At 46.3% G+C, this 20,399-nt stretch overlaps 1 protein-coding gene across 1 annotated transcript in view; it reads right to left on the bottom strand.

The window, feature by feature from the left end:
- The window catches only part of WDR62 (WD repeat domain 62), a 2,486,568-nt gene that overhangs the window by 1,548,189 nt on the left and 917,980 nt on the right, over window positions 1-20,399 (bottom strand). Inside the window, exon 13 of the mRNA XM_069644563.1 lies at window positions 18,171-18,296. Within this exon, the coding sequence (XP_069500664.1) occupies window positions 18,171-18,296 (126 nt within the window). The remainder of the gene's footprint in view (window positions 1-18,170; window positions 18,297-20,399) is intronic.

The raw sequence follows: 20,399 nt of genomic DNA, 5'->3' as shown, positions 1-20,399 counted from the left end.
GGGGAAGAGGGAGCAGAGGCTGGGATAGGGAGGCGGTACCCTGTGGATACTACCAAGAGGATCCAGAGGTCCGCAAAGTTCTGGTGCCAGAAATGTGCATGGAGGGCAAGCGTGCCCCCTACTGGAGACACGTGGACCCGGAGGGGCGTGTCATGCCTTCTTTCCCTCTGAGGCTGTTGCAGAGGATGGGGACTGGAAAAAGCCCTTACTCCCCCCACCTTTTTGTTGTTTGCACCAATGTTGGGCCGGCGAATGGTCAGGATGCCTGGACCTCTGCTCTTGGAAGCTGCGGAACCCTCTGTACATACTCCTTTGTGTGGTCTGGTGAAGGCCCGGCAAACATCTCCCTCCACCGCGCCAGCCTTCAGGGACCGGGGAGTAAATGTAAATCGTCACAAGAAAGGGCATCTACTGAAGCCTGTCTTGGCCGATATGTACCGAGGACAGGCGGGGGACCCATGGGCGGTGTCCTGCAAAAATGTAAAGCTAGGTAAGTCTATTAAATGCTAATAAAAAGAGGGGAAAACTCAGAATTACAGGCCACAATGACTCAACCACGAGCGCTGGTGAATTTAATCCGCTCCCATCGACGTGGAAAAGAGGACTGGATGTGGCACTGGCAGGCAGGGTCAAGGGAGTACATGCTCCCGGGGCTGCACCCATACACGCATCTAAATTTAAAGGGAAAGATTTTGTTCTGGTGAAAAAGATTGTTCCCGTCCCTAGCGAGGGACACCCATTCAGGATGGAGGAAAGGGGACGGGACGTAGGAGTAGTATTATGATCGAGTGTGATTAATATTGGAAACATTCAGTATTGTCACAATAACTTTTGTTAATCTTGCTGGAATAGCATACTGATTTTATTAGTAGACTTGGTGTTGGCGACTTAGACAAACACTTTCATTCACCTGTCCTTCCCACACAGTCTCCACAATCATGGCCAGCATCCTTTCATGCTTAGACTGTGTCAGCGCCCTATACATGGGAGCCACTGCAACACAAGTAAACTCCATGGGTGCAAATACCATCCACAAGGCTCTTCCTAGACGTATGTGCTACAGAACACATCTCACCACCCCTCTGTGATCTTCACTGGCTATCGAGCTGGCGACAATCTACCTTCAAGGCAATGTGCATCACCCACCGAGCACTCCACGACACAGGACCTGAATACTTGCAACATAAACTTACATGATACAAGCCTAACAGAAACCTCAGTTAAGGCACATCACTTCTAACCATTTCAGAGACAAAATTAAGAAGAGGGCTCAGCTCGCTCAGTCCAAGCACCCACCATCTGGAACTTGATCCCTTTAACCATCCGTCGCATAGAAGATAACCCGCCTTCAGAAAAGGCGCTCAAAACCTGGCTCTACCCTTTGACAGCCAGACAAACTCAGCCCATCTCCTGGATGAATTATTACTCATCATTGATGGGAATGCCCAGGCACCTGAGTCCTCGACAAGGGGGTGGGAGGAGCCGTATTTTCACACCCATTTACTGCATCCCAGTCAAGCCTTTATGTTAAGCTGCACACAATGTTCTCCAGCCAGCTGTCAGTCTCTTCAATGAAACATCAAACATGCCATCATCATGAAACATAACCATTTCTGCACTTACAGGGCCCACTCATCTGCATTCCGCTCAAATGCTTCTCAATTACACACACCCAAAACATGGATCACTGCATCCAATACAATACAGCAGAGATCCACTCAAAATTCGGACCAGCCTTTCTCACAATCAGATCCTTTCTAACTATACGACTCCCCAATTTGTCAAGGCACCCATTCTCTCAGCTGATAACTATGGGTTGTCGATCACAATTTAGCCACTCCCGCCCACCGACGTGCAGGCTAAAAATGCACTCACGCATGTTAGAAATCCTTTCTCCACCTCTTACATCGCAGACTATGGTCTTCCAAAGGGTGTTTAACCGCACAGCGCTTCAAGGCCATAACAATGACAGTATAACTTAACACATCATATTAATCATTGTCAAAGTGTGACGGTTGTTACCATTTAATAAATTACTTGTGTATTCCTAAATAGAATCCAATTAAATTTAAAGTACTTGAAACAAAGTAGTAACGTGAATAAAAAGCAATGCAATCCCCCTTATAATGCAATTACTGAGTATTTGGTATTTTGACCAAAGGGTTTGTGCTTTGTTGTATGTGAAAATAAACTTTACATTTGCTAGGAAGACTAAAAACCTGTAATCAAATGCACTTAATGCCAAATTATTAGAGATTTTTTTAAAGCATCTCTCATCTCTGACTGTCTGTCCGCCATACAGGAGTGGTGTGCCGCCAATGATCTATTCCTTAATGCCAGCAAGACCGAGATTCTCCTCATTGGCACACCCACACCCTCCTTTCCTGTCACTCTCCGGCCGGCCTCTCTTGGCCCTCTCCCTGCTCCCACCTGTGAGGCTAAAAACCTCAGGGTCATCTTCGACTCCACACTCTCCTTCTCCCCTCACATCTCTGATGTCTCCAAGAATTCACACTACCAGCTGCACCTCCTAAAGGTATTCTTCCTTTCCTCTCCTTCCCCCAGAAGCTCACTGTCTCCAGAGCCCTTGTTCACTCCAGGCTGGACTATTGCAACAGCCTCTTTCTAAATCTGCCTGCTTCTACTCTCCGCCCTCTACAACTCATCCAGAACCGGACTTCAAGACTTGTCCTTGGCCTCAAGCCCAGGGATTGTATCTCTCCAGGACTGAAATCTCTGCACTGGCTCCAAGTGGCTGCGAGGATTAAGTTCAAAACCCTCTGCATTGTCCACAAGGTCTTATGAGGCCTGGGGCCTCAATACCTTCAACTCGCTCTTCCTAAATATCTTCCTTCTCGAGCTCTTCGCTCATCCTCTTCCAACTCCCCCAGGGTCAGTCGCTTCTCCAAGCAACAAGTGGTGGTAGATCACTTTCCTCGGCTGGGGTCTCCCTCTGGAACAGCCTCCCTGCCCTCTGGAACAGCCTCCCTGCCCCCCAAAACCTGAGGCGAACCATCTCCGGAAGCACCTCAAATCCTTTCTCTTTGCTTCCGATTTTTCTCCCCCACTCCCCTGCTGATTTCCTGGCTGATACTGAAACTGCACTGGGTTACCTGGCCACCCTCTGATCTCGGGCCCAGGTCCCCTCCTCTGCCAGTCGCACACGTGCACTGCCCTCCTGGCAACCCCCGCACTTGGGAACTGTTTTCTGTATCCTTACAGTCCCACTACCAGCACTTGACACCCAATGCGTGTACTTACCCCTTTACACTTGCCACCTGCTGCCTTACCCTTCTATTTATTCTATTATCCCATGTACTGCACTGTCCCCTACCCCTTCACCCCTGCACTTTCCCTCCTTCCATTCCCATGCACTTTCACAATCTGAATGACACCTGCCCTAGTAGGATTGTTGTCTGTCCTCCATCTATTCCACCTCTCTTGCCTCGTCATGCCTTGAGACACTTGTGTATAGGTGTGTTATAAATGCCATATCATGTAAAGTATTTTAATAAAAAACATATTGTATAACATTTTTGAAGGTATATAAAAACCACAGATTATACAGATCTGGTAGGGGTACTGTCTGTATAAAGTCTGTGTATTGTCCAGAGGCACTGGGAAATTGTTGACAGATGGCTCAAATGGCACAGGTAGGTAGGACACAAACGTGCAATCACAGTCTGCCATGAATCAACCAAGTAAACGCTCGATAGACCACAAGCCTGTACCATCTCTTTAACAGAAAACATTTTTGTTGAATGCATCTTAGACAAAACATGATTGGTTGAGAATTCAATAACATACATTGTGAGTAAAGTAGTAACAGTCCAATATTTTTTAAATAAGGGTATTATAATAATGTATACGCGTTTTGGAAAATAAGATGGCAAGAACATTTGGTCATACCTTGTAATTAACAAAAATTATACTGTTGACTCAAAATAAAAGACGGAATCGTTTAGCATGAACCAAGAACAATAGATTTTTTTCAATATGTCAAAATGTATATCGGTAACAAGCCATGTTATCACAGTGGGCGAGGAGAACAACATAAAAGGCTATAGTCTAAGGTTGAAACAGAAGAAATAGACACAATGCTTACTCATTACTAGGAGCATGAGGGTGAACAGTTGGTATAAATGTGTGCATTTGCAACATCAGCATTCTCAACACAGATCTTGTAAGGCAGACTGCTGTGAAGTCTTGCAGCTGGGTCAAGCAAGCAGCCAAGGTTTTCTCTGCAACAACTGTTCTCCACCAAACATGGCATTACATCATATCGATGGCGTGTACACCAAGAGGAAACTACTTTCATGCAAGCATGATCAGGATACTGCGAGCGATCGTAATGAATTTCATTCGATTTACCATCCTTTCAGCGACACTCTCTCATGCATTTCCACTCTGTTAAATTCAGGCTTGTAAAGGTATAGTTGAATTGATGCCATAATTATTGTGGATTGAAGAAGTAGAAAATAAACTGTGGGAGAATGTATTTGTATCAATTTTTTTTTAAAAAAACTTTTATTTATTGGCATAAAGGTTAAGACAGGCACAGTTCAAATTACATAGCAATGAGCTGACGACATAACCGTACAATCGGCACCACACCATGGTTAAGTTATACATCACGAACTGATAACTGACATCGCGGAGAGGCATCAAGAAGCACAAAGAAAAAGCAAAAACCAATAGAAGAAGTCAGATCACCCGTGGCATGTCGGATTGTCCTGGTAGGGGAGATGAGGTCAGTTCCACGTCATCTCTGCCATTTAAATAGCTACAAAATTCCGACCAGACATTTTTGGGGCGAGATGTCGGAGGCAGGGATCCAATGTATTCCTCTTCGCACATTTGTGTCCAGGTAAGGGCCTTCAGCCACATCGTAAAAGTGGGAGGATTGCGGCGCTTCCAGCATTGCAATATACATCTTTTGGCCACCATAACACTTACATTCACAAATTTGGACATTTTCTTTACATTCTCACCTTCCCAAGCACCAAATAGTATGGCAAGTGGCTCCATAGTCACAGGAGAACCAACTATTTCGGAGAGTGCCTCCGTCACGGCTGTCCAGAACGTGTTGAGGGCGGGGCAAGCCCAGAACATGTGTACGTGGTCTGCCTCACAGGATTTGCATTTGGGGCACACAGGGGTCGGGGTGCCTGTGAATGACGCAACTCTATACGGTGTGTAATAGAGCCTATTAAGGAGCTTAAATTGTATGCAGCGGAATCTGGCTCTTAGGGAGACCCTTCATGTGTGTGTGTACACATTATGCCCCAGAGATCGTCTGTGATTTCCACTCCAAGTTCCCTAGCCCAAGCCTCGCGTGGTTTAAGAGAGTTGTCCGCAGTGTTATTCAGTTGCATTTTGTACAGATTAGAAATTATGCTTTTGGAACCTCCGGAATTTGCTATATATTGTATTTCAGGAGAGTCTGGGGGTTCAATAGGGCATGAGGGCCACATAGTCCGTACTGCAGCTCTAAGCCTATAATACTGCAGCATTTCGAGTGGAGGACTAGAGTGATCAGGGCGCCATGTTTGGGGGGGTGATAAAAACACCATCAGGGAAGAGGTCAGCAAGGGCACGGTACCCCAGGTTTTCCCAGTAGCGTATGAGAATTTGGTCTTGTGTGTGGGGGGGGAGTCCGGGGAACTGCCACAGGGGAAACCACTTGTAGTATGGGCGCTGTTTCTGGTCAGAGCCTAGGATGCTCCTCCAGGCCCTAAGCGTAGCGGCCACTGGGTCCGCATGAGCATCTGTTTGGAATGCGCAGTGCAGTAGCAGGGACATGATATTAGTTCCACCTCCCGCCAGTTTCTCAAGTTTTACGTGTATGGGCGGATTCTGGAACGTGTACCAATGGGAGGCATGCTGGGCCTGTGCAGCATTCCAGTACAGGCGAAGGTCTGGGGCCGTGAAACCTCCTTTGCCATAGGGCAGCGTCATGTGTTGCCACTTCTTGCGGACTGAGCCCGGATGCCAGAGAAATTGTGCGCACTCTGAGTGGAGCTTCTTGAAGTATTGAGTCCCAGGCCAGATCGGCACGTTAGCAAAGACATAGGAGTTTGGGGACCACCACCATCTTTATTAGAGAGAGTCTGCCCGCTAGTGATAGAGGTAGATTGCGCCATTTGGAGAACTTGAAGAAGACTAGGTGGGCTGCTGCCTCGTAGTTGTCTGTCAATAGAGAGGCCTTGGCTAGTGATATTTGTACCCCGAGATACCCAACCCCACCCGGGGACCAGCGTAGAGGGTACTCACAGGACGGTCGTTGGGTTGCCACAGTAAGAGGGAAAATTTCGGACTTAGAGTAGTTGATTGTGAAACCTGAGAACGTACCTATCTTGGTGATATCACGGATGATCGGGTCCAAATATGCGGAAGGATTTCTGACATACAGGAGCACGTCATCTGCATATAGAGAGATGATCTCTGGTGCATCCATTAATCATATGCCTTTATTGCCGTGCCATCCCCTTACATGGTCAGCCATGGGTTCGATAGCGAACGCAAAAAGGAGGGGCGAGAATGGGCATCCCTGACGAGTGCCCCAGTGTAGCGTAAAGGGAGAGGAGGGAACAGAGTTCACAAGAACTCTAGCTCGTGGGTCCGTGTATAACAGTTTTATGTAAGAGGTCATTTTTGGACCCACACCCATTTTCTCCAGCGCGGCCCACAAATATTGCCATGAGACCATATCAAAAGCCTTTTGGGCATCTAGTGTTACCGCCACCGCGTCCGCGCCTGGGTCAATTCTGGACATCACATTAAACAGGCGGCAGATGTTCAGCGCTGTGGATCGAACCAGGATGAAACCGCACTGATCCTCATGGATCATGTGGGACATGAAAGGGAGAAACCTGTTAGCAATTATCTTAGCAAAGATTTTTGTGTCGGTATTAATAAGGGATAGGGGCCTGTAAGACCCACACTCATCCGGGGGTTTTCCAAGTTTGGGGAGGACAGTTATTAAAGCTTCTCTAAGGGAGGCGGGGGGGGGGGCAATTCAAACGCAGTGATTCGGCCCAGACCCCGTGTAGCACAGGCGCTAGTATAGCCACATGCTCCTGGTAGAACTCGGAAGTGAGCCCATCCGGGCCAGGCGCCTTGTTTTTGGGAAGGTCCTATATCACCTGAACTATCTCCTCCAGGGTAAATGGGGCGTCTAATATTTCCCGGGTGTCTTGGGAGATAAGGGTCATAGGGATGCTCTCTAGGAGGTCGTCTAGGTCTGGGGCAGAGTGTTCTGGTTGGGGACCATACAGATTGGCGTAGAAGCTACTGAAAGTGTCTAGTATGGACTGGTCTGACCAGTGCCTCACTCCACTGCCATCTATGATGTTGTCAATGCGGGTCCCACCAGTCTCAGCACGCACTAGCCTGGCCAGGGTTCTACCCGGTCTGTCCCCCTCCCCATATCTACGGGCCACAACAGGGCGTGTATAGTATTGTAGCTCCCTCATAGTGTGTGACTCAAACTGTTCCAGCTCTGATCTGATCGCAGCTAGGGTCATTGGGGACTGAGTGGTCAGGTAGTCCTGTTCAAGTGCTTTAAGTTTGGTTTTCGAGTTGGTTAAGGCCTGCCTTATAGCTTTCAGGACCCCAGCTTCCCTAGAGATGCACATCCCCCTGATATAAACCTTGAACGCCTCTCACCGAATCCCTTCGGGTGTGTCGGTTGTATTGTTCTTTTCGAAGAATGTAGTTATATCGGCTGGGATCTCGGCTTTAAAGACAATGTCTGATAGGGCGGTGGACTTGAAGCACCAGTGGGGTCTTAGCGGCACTGCGTCTCCAAGTTGAATCTGTAGGAGTACAGGGGAATGATCAGCTAGCGTGCGTGCAAGGATCGTGACACCGGAGACCTTCCCCACCAGTCTGCCAGAGTAGAAACAGATCTATTCTCGAGGAACTGTCATGCACAGTGGAATAGAAAGTATAGTCTCTGTCATGGGGGTGGAGCATTCTCCATACGTCATGCAAATTGAGAGAATCTGTATGTAAGAGGAGACGTTTGGTCGCTCGTGGTGTGGGTCTGTGACTGGTCGTCGTCCTATCTAGTAAACTGTCCAGTGTTAGGTTCATGTCCCCCCCCCATATTATGGGGACGTCTATGTATCTCATGAGTATGGCCGTCACTCCGTCGAAGAACTCGGGGGGAGTCAATGTTGGGCGAGTATACGTTGACCAGTAAGCATTCTTCGTGAGCCAAGGTGCAATGTAGGGTCACATATCTGCCTTCTGCGTCAATGTGCGATGAGCGGAGAGTAAAATGGATTGATTTGTGAATGAGAGTCAGGACCCCTCTAGCTTGGGTGGAGTATTGGGTGAAATATCTGTTAAGACCCCAAGTTTGTGCAATGTTCGACGATAGGGGTTTAAGGGCATGTGTCTCTTGTAGTAGGAAAAACTTGACCCCGTGCTGTTGTGCGTAGGCCGCAATCTTACGAGATTTCGTGAAATTTGTCAGGCCACGTACATTCCATGACATCATTTTAATCGCCATGTAGGCAGCCTACGGGACATCCCAAGCAAAGGCACTGCCCTTGATAAACGCCATGAGTTCTGCCATACTGCACAGTTGCCATCGTGTGTAACCCGTCTCAACCCCTGCGCCATTTTGAATATAACCTACCACAACTTTCCAACCCCCCGCCCTCACCGCCCTGTCCCAATTAGCAGTGTGTGGATACCCACCCCTAGAGTGAACTATTGGATGCCATCCCCAACTTGGCAATGCTTGAAAAAAAGCCCAACCGGGGCGAAGACACAAACATTTAGATACTACAGGAATTGCAGCTGCAGTTGGGGCCACCGCTGCCGTTCCGCCCACCAGTATTGATACAAATCTTGAATAAACAATATATTCAGAGGCTCGGCTAACAGAAATGAGGTTACAGAGCAAGGATGCATGTATTAACGGGCATCAAGACAAACTCATAAGGGGAGAACAGCGGCCATTTCTAGTCGTTGTCCATCGGTACCTCAGGCGGCTCTGCCAGTAGAATCTGCGCCTCGAACTTTACAGCCTCGTCCGGGACCGTGAAGAAATAGAGCTTGTTACGATGGGTGAATTTAAGGCGTGTGGGGAAAAGCATAGCATATTCAATCTTCCTATCTCGTAGCATTTTCTTCACCCCAGCGAATCTGCATCTCTCCATTTGCACACCTACTGAAAAATTGTGGAAGATCCTGATTACTTGTGAATCCATCCTTAATTCCCCCTTCTCCCTGGCCAGGCGGAGTATATGATCCCTGTCCTTATAGCTGAGCAGTTTTGCCATGATAGGTCTGGGGAAGTCCCCGGGCCGCGGCCGCGGCCGAGATGCCAAGGAGCGGTGAGCTCTTTCGACCGTGAAGAATGGTGAGAGATAGGGGTCATCCAGGAGATCTCTGATGAGTTTTTCCACCGCTGGTTCAATGCGCCCTTTGAGAGCAGCTTCGGGGACCCCAATTATGCGAATGTTATTCCTCTGCGACCTCGATTCGAGGTCATCGCATTTAGATTTGACCTGTTTCATGTCACGGACAAGCTCTGACACTGTGTTTTGCAGAACATGCACATTGTCTTCAGCGGTGCCAGTCCTCTGCTCCACTTCGGTAATCCTAGCCCGTGCTGGACAAGTTTAGCCCTTAATGACGCCACATTCGCATTAATGTCATCTAGCTTTTCATGAAATGCTGCAAAGTTTTTAGCCATGGATTCCATCATAGTGGCCAAGTCCGGCTGCGGGGGGTCCGGCAGAAGGTTGCCCTCCTCCTGGGTTGTAGCGGACGATGCCTGGTCCGCCCTGGCGAACTTGTCCATAGCCCCGGCTTTGCTAGTGGCAAGCGATCTGTTAGCCATTATTCTGGGGAAGAGTCAGGGCCAACACAAAGATATAGGTGGTGGAGGAGGAGGCTGGGATCGCACCACCAGAGAAGGTAGGTGGACAGCGGTGGTGAAATCCCAACTTGGTGTATTCAGGCGACACCGTTCCCCCTCTGCAAGTATTAGGAAAAAGGCAGCCTCTCCTTTTCTTTAGGCCATCAAGCGAAACATGTACGTGGTGCGGGCGTTCCAGCAAGTGATAGCAAGCAGCCAGCAAGATGTCAAAGAGGTGACAACGCGTCCCGATCCCTCACAAAAGAAGTCGGCCAAACAAATCTCACTGTCCAGGGATATCAGGGGGAGGTAGAGCAGGCCTGCATGCAGGCAGTGATATTGGGCAAAGGCAGGCAGAGAGGAGTGAGGAGATCTCCCGGGGCAAGGCAGGGCGAGAAATCACAACCAAGAGCACCCACCTCTCCCGCTTCGTAGGGTGGCTAATCCGCGTGTCTCCAGGAGGCTCCACTCCATCGCAATGTTCACAAGCCGAATGCAGGAGTTAGTTGGTAGTTGCGTCCGGCCAGGAAGATCAGGCCTCTCCCCCCAGGCGACCGCGGCAGGTCTTGTGGCGAGTCCGTGAGGCGAGCCGGGAAAGGCCCGTCTGACCAACGGCCCGAGGGCCGACGAGGATGGCAGTCGCGGCCCCGGTGGTCCACCGCGGCAATTCCAGGGCCCACAGGCGGGGAGGCAAGCGCGCTCGCGTACCCGAGCGCAGGCCCAGAGCCCGGCTTCCGCTCCTCGGGCCAGGCCGCAGCGCACGCGGCCAGCCGGCCCACGATCACGAACTCCGCGAAGCGCGGCCGCCGCCGCCCGCGGCCAGAGCGACCGTGGCACCAGATCCCAGCCCCAGCATCGAGGAGGGCTCCCGTGGAAAGCGGAGCGTCGCAAGCCGTGGGCAGGCAGCAGCGCCAGGGCCCCAGGCACCGCCGAGCCCGCGGGCGGGGGAATGCCCGCGCCCCGAGCGGGCCCGCAGGTCAAGCGGTCGCAGCAGGCCCAGTCGCTCAATCTCCAGGGTGGAGGCAGCGTTTTCTCCCCAGCTTTCAGCCACAGCAGGGGAAAAGTCCCAGCAACAAAATCATGGCAGTAACTTGGAGAAATGTTACGGATGAGCCCCGATACAGCGGGCAAGCTGGTGGGCGAGAACGGAGCTTCCAGACTAGGCAGCCATCTTCCTTGGCTGCTCAGCAGCGCCCCCCGTATTTGTATTAATTTTGATAAAATAATGCAATGAAATCGCATGTATAACAATATAAACATTATTATGAGGAGAAGAAACAGTTATAAAAACCCATATTGCAAACAGGAATAGGCCCAAAGATTGAAAGTTCTCATTGGCACATGAAAAAACCAACTGGTGTAAACATACAATTTAAATTTGGTTCAGCAAAGACATTTGTCAATTATGTAATTATTGAAAGTGAAAGCGCTTGTAGAAAAAAAGTCATTAAAGCCAGTGCAAGTACCTTTTCCGCTTCTATTCGTCATAGTTGTTAGGTTGCTGAACAGAGCAAAAAAGAGTCGTGGAGGTTCAGGATGAAATAGACAGACATGAAGGCAGCAAAACCTCCAATGTTGTCTGATAAGAAAGGGTTTGTTGATATTTATAGAGCAAAGAGGTGTCTTGGAATTTCCATGGAGACGCGTCAATAGGTTGAACATAGAGGCACGAATGAGACGTGCACTGGCGTGGTGACAAAGGTCGTAAGCTTAAAGTTAGCGTCTGATGAGGTCAGCTTGAGGGGCGGGTGTTCCGATTTACTGCCGCCAGGGCACTTGAACCTAGGGCAATTGATCATTGATAAGATTATCACAACCCCTGCAATTCACATGTCAAAATGGCAGCTAAACGAAGCCAAGATACATTGAAAAAGAAATTATCGATCTATATGCTCAAAAATACATGCACCATCCATTGGGCCAATAACATTCATGAGAGAACTTCTCCTTTATGTCTTAGAGTACTCTTCATAATATTATTCAGATTTGTCCGGTCACAGTCTAGTCATTCTCACCATTTAGTAAGCAGTGATACAGATTTGGTGCAAAACATAAGTGGAGGTACTCTGAGCAGGTTAATGTAACCAAGAGGGAGACCTTTGCAAAAGTTACTACAATATCCATCAATTCTGTATTTGTGCAATGGAAGGGGGGCATGGACATGCAAATAGTATGTTTGCTAGTAGAAATGATGGTCGAATAAAATATGCAGTTCTCAGGAATTCTCACAGCCCCAAATAATCTGTGGCTAAGTATTCAGACATGCAGATTTACTTGATTTCAGATACCAGTTGATGCACATAATGGTAGATTTGAAGAGAAACCCATTAATAAACATCATTTAATGAAGTTAAATAAAATATGAAGATTAATTTCAATGAAAATGCACATGTGCCATGCTGATCTTTGAACCTATGTTAATTGTATGATTAACTAAAATAACAGGCTCCATTGTCAATGCAGGGAACAATAATTGATCAATAGATAAAAATGTGGCTTGTCCTGTCAATAAGCATGCAAAAGATCATTAAAACAAACATCAGGAAATTGCTACAGAAAGTGTGGAGGAGAGATACAGAAAGTGGCATGGTGAAGAGGGGCAATATGATTATCATGGGCATCTATTCAAGCAATATGACCCGAGCAGCAGGCGCATTTCCGACTCAGGTAATGAATGCCCCGGGGCCCCTAGTTATTAACAAAGGCCCCGGGGCATTACCTGAGTCGGTAATGCCCCCGCCGCAAGGGTCATATTGCTATTAGTACGCATTATATGTGTGACGGGGGCACTAAAATCATTTTTTTCTGTCCCGAAAAGCCGCAGCAAACACCAAGAAAATAGCCGCCGGGAAAGGGAAAACGGGCGTCTGTTTTCTCTTTCCATGGCAGCCTTTGGGAGCAGACGCGCTGGGAACACTTACACAAGTGTTCCCAGCGCGCCCGCTCCCAAAAAAAAAGAAGCAGAAGGTAAGTGGGGTTGGGAGGGCGGGATGGAGAGGGGGAGAAAAAAAAAAATAAAAAACTAAAAAATAACGTACCTTCGTCCCTGCCAGGGGACAATGGAAGCCTCCAGCTGTGTGGAGGCGCAGAGTCTCCACAGTGCTGGAGGCTGCCATCGTCCCCTGGCAGGGACGCAGGAGCAAAAAGGTAAGTGGGGTGGGGGTAGGGAGGAGGGAGAGAAGGGGAAAAAAAAAAAGCTTACCCGAGTCCCCAACGGTGGGGCGGAGGCAGCCTCTCAGCCGTGGGGAGGCTCGGGGCGGGGATGGCCCCGCTTCGAGCCTCTTCATTGGCTGAGGGGCTGCCACGCCCCACCGCCGAGGACAAGGCAGCCGGAGTCCCGGCCGAGAATCGAAGGATTCTCGGCTGGGTAAGGACCCGTTGAGAGCCAATCAGAATGCGTGTTGCATTCTGCTTGACTCTCGCCGGGTACTAATCATTGATATTGTTCCATCGTTGAGGCTTTACTGACTGTTGGCAAGTAATTTTCTGATTCTAAAAGCACTGCCGTGTAAGCATCATAACTGGAAAAGACAAGAACCCAGGTTCCATCCACGATATGCCATCTTCAATGAAGTGAGTAAACTGCCACCATTAGGCCTTCAGATAATTTTTGGACCAGGGCTTTTTACACATTAAAATCTTTCAAATACTACACCTTTTATCTTTCTATGCGTACATTCACGTAACCAGTTGAGAGCAGATGTTACTGAAAAGGGCAAGTGCTTTGACAGAAACCATAACACATGTTTTGATTCTTATCTCCACATGAACATGCAGACCGTAAAGGAGTGGCACAGACATTTTTCTCTAAACTGTGTTCTCAGAGACTGTCAGAAAGCGCACTCGTGAGATGAGAAATGGTTTATTTCTGTTCAACTGCTATGTGTTTTGTGTCTGGAGGTGCATTATGCATGCATATTTATTTCCGTAGCATTTTAGAATAGTAACAGTAGTAAGGTGTGCAAATGTAAAGCACCCCGTTAATAAACAAGTGATGCTTTTACAGTGAATGCTTACTTACACTGCACAAAAGTATTTTTCACAGTTCCTGTGTTGTATGCATTTATCGTACAGTTGCATTTGTTTGGTATAAACAATTTATTGGAAAACGTTTCCCACAAATTGAATAATCTGTTTGAAGCCAGACATCTTTGCTACACAACTGTTTTGGTAATGTGTTCTATTCATTTTTAAGTAAAGTAATGTTCAGTGTTCTTGTCACACACTATTTACACTCTTGCTGAGGCAAATTATTTTTATTCTCACAAATTTATTTAGTTAAAACAGTGTATAAAATACTCCCCAACTTAAATCCTTATCTTGGGCATGGATTAATATTCAATGCCTAGTTTAAAACATTCATTAAACCTTAACTTGGAGTCAATGTGGTAAATTGCACTATACAGCAGAGCCCTTGCTCAATGGCGAGTGATTGTCATTACACCAGTAACAGTGATGTGACGAATTGCAGGAATTTGTCCGTTCTCCCCAAAGGGGAGCCCTCCCACCAAAGCCCCCCCCCCCCCCTTGAGGCTAGGAAGGTGAGCTCGTTCCCGGCAATACCCTCCATCATAGGGGTAGAGGCAAGCAGTACTTCACCATGAGAGACTCCCCGTGTGGGGACAAGGACTTCCATTCCCCATGAGGAACTCCCTAAGGGGTCTCCTAAATGTACCTCTTCAACCCTGCCCCACAAGGACTTAGCCGAAGAGGGAAGTTACAGTGAAACAGAAAACTATCCCTTTAAAAGGAAGAATTTTATTTATTTTACTGAGACGAAGATGATGAATAACGAAGACTAATGACTTCAAGATGTCACAAGAGAGAGCAAGAGAGGCAAAGGTAAGCGGGGAAGGTCCATGGTTAAGTCACCTCTGTAAGGGGAGGAGACTAGAAACTCTGGAGAGCCTGTGAGTTGCAAACAGGCTGTCGAGCCGGACGACATGCGGGATCCTATCGACTGGAGAGAGCAGAAAGTGGTGGCATGGTCACAGAGAGGGCTAAGGCCAGTGGTGGACTGGAGGTCCTAGTAATCACGCTGATACTGCTACGCATTCGAGACCGCATAACAAACCAGTACCTGGGATACCGAAAAGCCGTAAAGAAGGAAGATACAGAAAATGAGAGGTTGGAAGAGAAAAAGGTCGCAGACGAGCGAAAGAGAAAAGCACGCCCGAAAAAAACAAAGCCGGTGACATCATCCCAGAGAGAATTAAGTAACAGGGCAAGCAGGAGACCAGGGGAGGATCCCAGTAAACATAATGAGAACAAGTGAGAAGGAGAAGTTAAGGAAATTCATATGAACCTTCATACTTGTCCCAGTCAATATAATGAGAATGTACCAGTGAAGAGAAATTAATGAAAATCATATGAACTGTCATAATCGTCCTAGCCTCGAGAATCAGAGTAGTGAAAAGATTGTCATCAGAGTACTCCTACTAGTCACAGTCAAGATAACGAAAGTACAGTACTGAGAATAAGAAGAAAAGGGGAATAGTTATGGAACCATACTTACTCCTCTCAGTAAAGACTGAGTATGCAACACAAAATGAGAAAGAGGATAATCATTACAAGAGTAATCATACTCGTCACCGTCAAAGCAAGGAAAGCATCACTATGCAAGGGACAGAACTTGTGAGAAAATCTTGACTGTAAAAATAAACAAAGTTATATCCTAACAGACATTTATCCTATAGAGTTTATAAACTGTGAATCATATAAAAGAGAAAGAAACCTCCACAAAGAAACTAAGAAAGCTTGGGAAAAGTGAAGAATAACTTTTGGAAATAGAAGGAAGAAATTAACCAAGAAATAATAGACAAGGGAAGAGTTATTAGTAGAGAGCCAAGGAAACCACTTGTTGAAAGGAATGAAAAGAGTAATGAAGTGCTAAAAGAAATGTGTGAATTAATCAAGAATTATGAACTATTTGAAAATCAGTTACCGAATATACCTTTGCAAAGCGCAAACACCCAGCAGAAGGGCGCCATTCTCCTGTCTTTAGTTGTTAAGATAGGGGTAGGGTAAAGTTAGGGTTATTTTGGGACATAGGGAAGATTATTTTAAGACATTCACTGACTACTGATAAGCACCTTAGTTTGTTAGGTAGGAAACACCCCATAGAAGTAGGCAGAGAGGTGTTAATCTTTTTCTTGAATGAATACTCACTAAGATATGTCTAACAAGAGTCTGCGTCCTTCTGACCACCACAGGGGCCATGCCAGAGCCTCTTTCAAATCTTCAAGACTACACTTAAAACATTCAAAACCTGGTTCTCCAGCGAGTGCAAGCATTGTTACAAAACTGAAATGTTTGCATTCGCAAATCAAACAGAAAAATCAGCAAAACATGTCCCTGTAGTGGTAATACAGATGGGTATTTGAATTTGTATGTAGCGCTTCATGCAGTATTCCTCCAACTTTTAAGCACTGTGGTTATTAGCTCAGTCGATAGTTTACAGACTTCTGAAAGAATAGACTTCTGAAGGATGTGAGGCTACCTTGGGCCAGCCAACATTTGACCATGAGATTCAATGTAGATTTTAGCATTGAGCATGTGACTCTGTGCTCTTGTATCACAACATTGGCATACCATTAAGCACTACTAGGTCCAGTAGATGGAGACTTTAATTAACCACAGAGAAACTATTCATCGACAGACAAGTCTGCTATCAAACCACAAAACACATTATAAAAGTAATGTTTACATCACTGTGTAACTGGTGAAGGTGGTCTGCAACTTAACGATTAAAATACATAAGGAAGAGCTCAAATGTGCAGAACTTTGCAGGGGGAAAATGAAGGGCATATTGAGTGACTAAGCCTCCTGTATTATTAACATACCCTTCTACAACATGCTTTAGGAAGAGAACCAGCTCTAGAATGGCCGGAAATGGTACACAAATAGTTTGTTGTTCTAGTTAGCATTTGCATATTAACTAGTCGCTATCAATGCTATATTAGTTCCATCTGTGAGGATCTTGTACAGCAGAAGCAATTAACATGTGGGTGGTGCTCCCACAGCAGTTATGGGATTCACGATCAGACTGGCACAAGGCCTAGTAGGATGGTTTGTCTTGTCCTCCCTATGTCTTCCTTCCCTTGTTTTGTGGCGCCTAGAAACACTTGTGTACAGGTGCGTTATAAATGCCATATATCATTCCTATTCTTTGGGAGGAGAGACTGGACGTGCTTGGCAAGTTCTTTGTGAGGGGAATATGGACAAAGAATATGCATCTTCAGGTGTTTGCAAGTATAGCTTGCATTTCTGATGCCCTTTTCATTTACCAGTTCAGCATGGGGGTGCTTGCACTGCTATGTTCCATGCATTTATTTATTTGTGAGTGGAACCTCAACTGCTGTGACCAACTTCTCTGTGATAACCTTGTACCGTTGAGACACAGGACATTCCTGTTAAAGGTGAGGAAAGAATGCTATAATAGGAGGGGGTGTACACTCCTGAATCCTGTTTCACCTGTTCTATATACCCATTCTTATCTGCTCTCTGTGTGGCTATCTGATACCCATGCTTAACTTGTACTGATCCACTATCTGTTCTACATGATGGGAGCTTGCATTGCTGTTGCCCTGATTTGCCTTTACCGTTCGTGTGAGCAAAGCCCGATTGGCGCCTACTCAAGATGACCTGTTCTGTGTGAGCGAAATGTTTAAACGGTTTATGCTGCTCTTGTACCTATTCTTTGCATGCTGACGAAACTTAGAGTGTTGGTGCTCATCTGTGCCATTTGTGAAAGGGTGTTTGTTCTACTGCACACTGTTATCTGTTAATTGTGAAAGAAACTTGCTTTGCTGTCATGATGTGGACTGCTGCCGCATAAGGATTTCCATCCCGTTTCAACTCTTTGGATGAGGCGGCTGGAATCTCACATACTTTCACTTGGAGTACAACACTCATTTGTACTCCTTTGAAATCACATTTACGCTCAACGTTTAAGAATGGGGAGTAAAATACTCCCACCTCAAAATCTTATCAGGAGCACTGGCCACTGCTGCATTTAATTTTTCAGCTGCAGCTCCAGAGTGCAACATTTGCAGGCAATCCCATCAGGGTCAGGACCTACATTAGACAAATGGATTGTTGTATGTGTGTCTGTTCAGCATTCAGCAGATTTGGCAACAGTATCTCTTGGACAAGGCCAAACACTTTTTCATTGAAGCCTTTCGGCTTCAGTACATATTGAAGAGCATGACAGTCTATATGACTAACAAATACTGAAAATTAATCCAACACAAATCAAAGTCATAGCAATACAAAGGAAAACCGATTCACTTACATGCAAACTTTACAGAGGTTATGGAAGATGAATGATCGTCCAGCGTTTGCTCCAGGTTATAGCCCTTTTCCACGCTGAAGATGTGAATAAGCCGGTCACGGCTGGCAGAAGCCAAAAATGTCTTCCCTAAAACATAAGGAATTACATTACAGCTCTTTGAATTAACAAAGTCCTTTATATTGTGTTATTTTGTTCAGTCAAAAAAGTTACTTCCCTGTAATAATAGTTCTCCAGCATGGGTATACCGGCGAGATTCAGATGCTGTGAAAACCACTGGGAGCAAAAGGGCAGAACCCGGTCATTTTTTACCCATTGTAAACTGTTAAACAGCTGCTCCTTTAAGGGGGCTTCAAAATAATCTTGCAAAAGAGTGGTCCAAGAATGCAGCGAGCCAATCGATTCTCTTAAATGTTGATGTTCTAACTTTCAGCACCGGTCACCAATTTTGAACTATTGGCCAACACATAATGCACTGATTGGCCCAATTTGAAACAAGTCTAAACAAGTGAGATCTGGTCTATTTTTACCCCATTGAAAGCAAGCCTAATGATAAACTTACAGCACGTTTTCACTCACGTATGGGGCTAAAAAGGAAACTGTTCTGCCTTTTCCAAATCCATGGTGATATAAAATGGTATATGTTAATGCTTATATAAGCTTCTATTGGCTTCAAGGGTACACCACTCAACATTTGTGGAAGATTACCGCCCAAAAAGTAGTAGTCCTGGGAGATGGGTTAAAGGTGGGTGAGGAAATCAGCAGTGTACTGGTGCTGAAGTGGTTGAGACAGTTCCACCACAGATCTAGGTGCCAGGGTCAAGAATCCCTGAAAGTCCACTGCCACCTTTTAGTTCTCGCCGCAAACTCGCTCACTATTTAATTACAGGGGACAATTTAGAAAATGTGATTCCTTATAGAAATGTGTGAAATTTGAGTTGTGTTTGCTTAGCACATTAAACTTCTTCATATTCTAATGAGTTGATTATTTAAGCTTGGAGCAGCGCCTAACCTCGTGGCTTGGAGGCAGAGGGGTCCTGGGCACTAACTTGGCAGCTTGGGGTAGGTAGTCTTTCCGTGTATCAAACTAGCCAAATCACCTGTTCAGGGATCAAGGTGCCTGGGTTCACATTCAACACCCATTTCTTTTTTTTAATGCTTTCTTCGCAAACATATTGTAAGTCAAGACACAGAGGCTCCCATTATGCTTCCCTTTCTTTATTTATATATTTAAAGAAAGCGCTCAGCAGCAACATATTTTCTCATATACAGAAAATATAAACATAATTTTAACAGTGAAATGACAAAAAATGGCGTATAAATCCTGTAGACAGCATAAAAGTACATTTCCCAGAGGCCTGAGGAAAAGTCCAGTTTAGGGTCAGCAAACATCTGACCAGTATCCACCAACGAGGCATCTGGTCCCCACATAAACAGTCTTGAATACGATGCACTTCCTCTTTCTTTGCTGCTCACATCAAGAGATAAGTACATCATATTCAATCTGTTTTATTGATTGTCAATCTGTATTTCCTACATGTAGTTACAGGATTATTTACATTACGTTTTTAATTAATACCCAAGTTCGCTGCGCGTCATTTCTAACTTTCCCCGAAAGAGTCAATTTGCCTCATCGACGCACTACGCGTCGTCAGCTGAAGGATCTGTTCCCTCCGACACCAGCTACTTCCTGCTGGCGTCGGACAGCACGGCGCGGCAGAAATATTTGCCTTTTTGGCTTTAATAAGCCGCGTTCTTTACAACAGCGAGGACCCGCATTCGCGAGCCCTCGCCCGCTCTCTCCACCTGCTTCCCCGACCCGCACTGTGATAAGCAGGCTGGGGAAGCAGCGGCTCTAACCTCTGTGTGACCACGGTCCCGCCCGTGGACACCAGAGGGCGTGCCTGCTTCTGCAGGTGCCTTCTTCAGTTTTCTGGCGCTCATGATCGTATTTTCATTACGTTTCATAACAAATTTACGATCGCGGGCGCCAGAAGCTGTTTCTCCTCACTTGCTTGCTTGTGTCAAAAAAAATAAAAATAAATAAAAAGAGAATTGGGCACAGTTCAAACTACACAGCCCTTTCTCACAGGGCTATATATAGAGAGAGAATCCCCATATTGCGTGGGCTTGAAAGAAGGTCTGTGCCCACAAAATAAAAAAAATAAAAAAATTAAAAAAGATATTTCTATAAATATTTATATATACTGAGAAGTATATATATTTTATAGG

The sequence above is a fragment of the Ambystoma mexicanum genome, chromosome 2p, assembly GCF_040938575.1.
Source record: "Ambystoma mexicanum isolate Mex_15411 chromosome 2p, UKY_AmexF1_1, whole genome shotgun sequence".
Taxonomy (NCBI): Eukaryota; Metazoa; Chordata; class Amphibia; order Caudata; family Ambystomatidae; genus Ambystoma; species Ambystoma mexicanum.
Note: the sequence above shows the minus strand (reverse complement) of the source record. Positions and strands in the feature narration are given on the sequence as shown.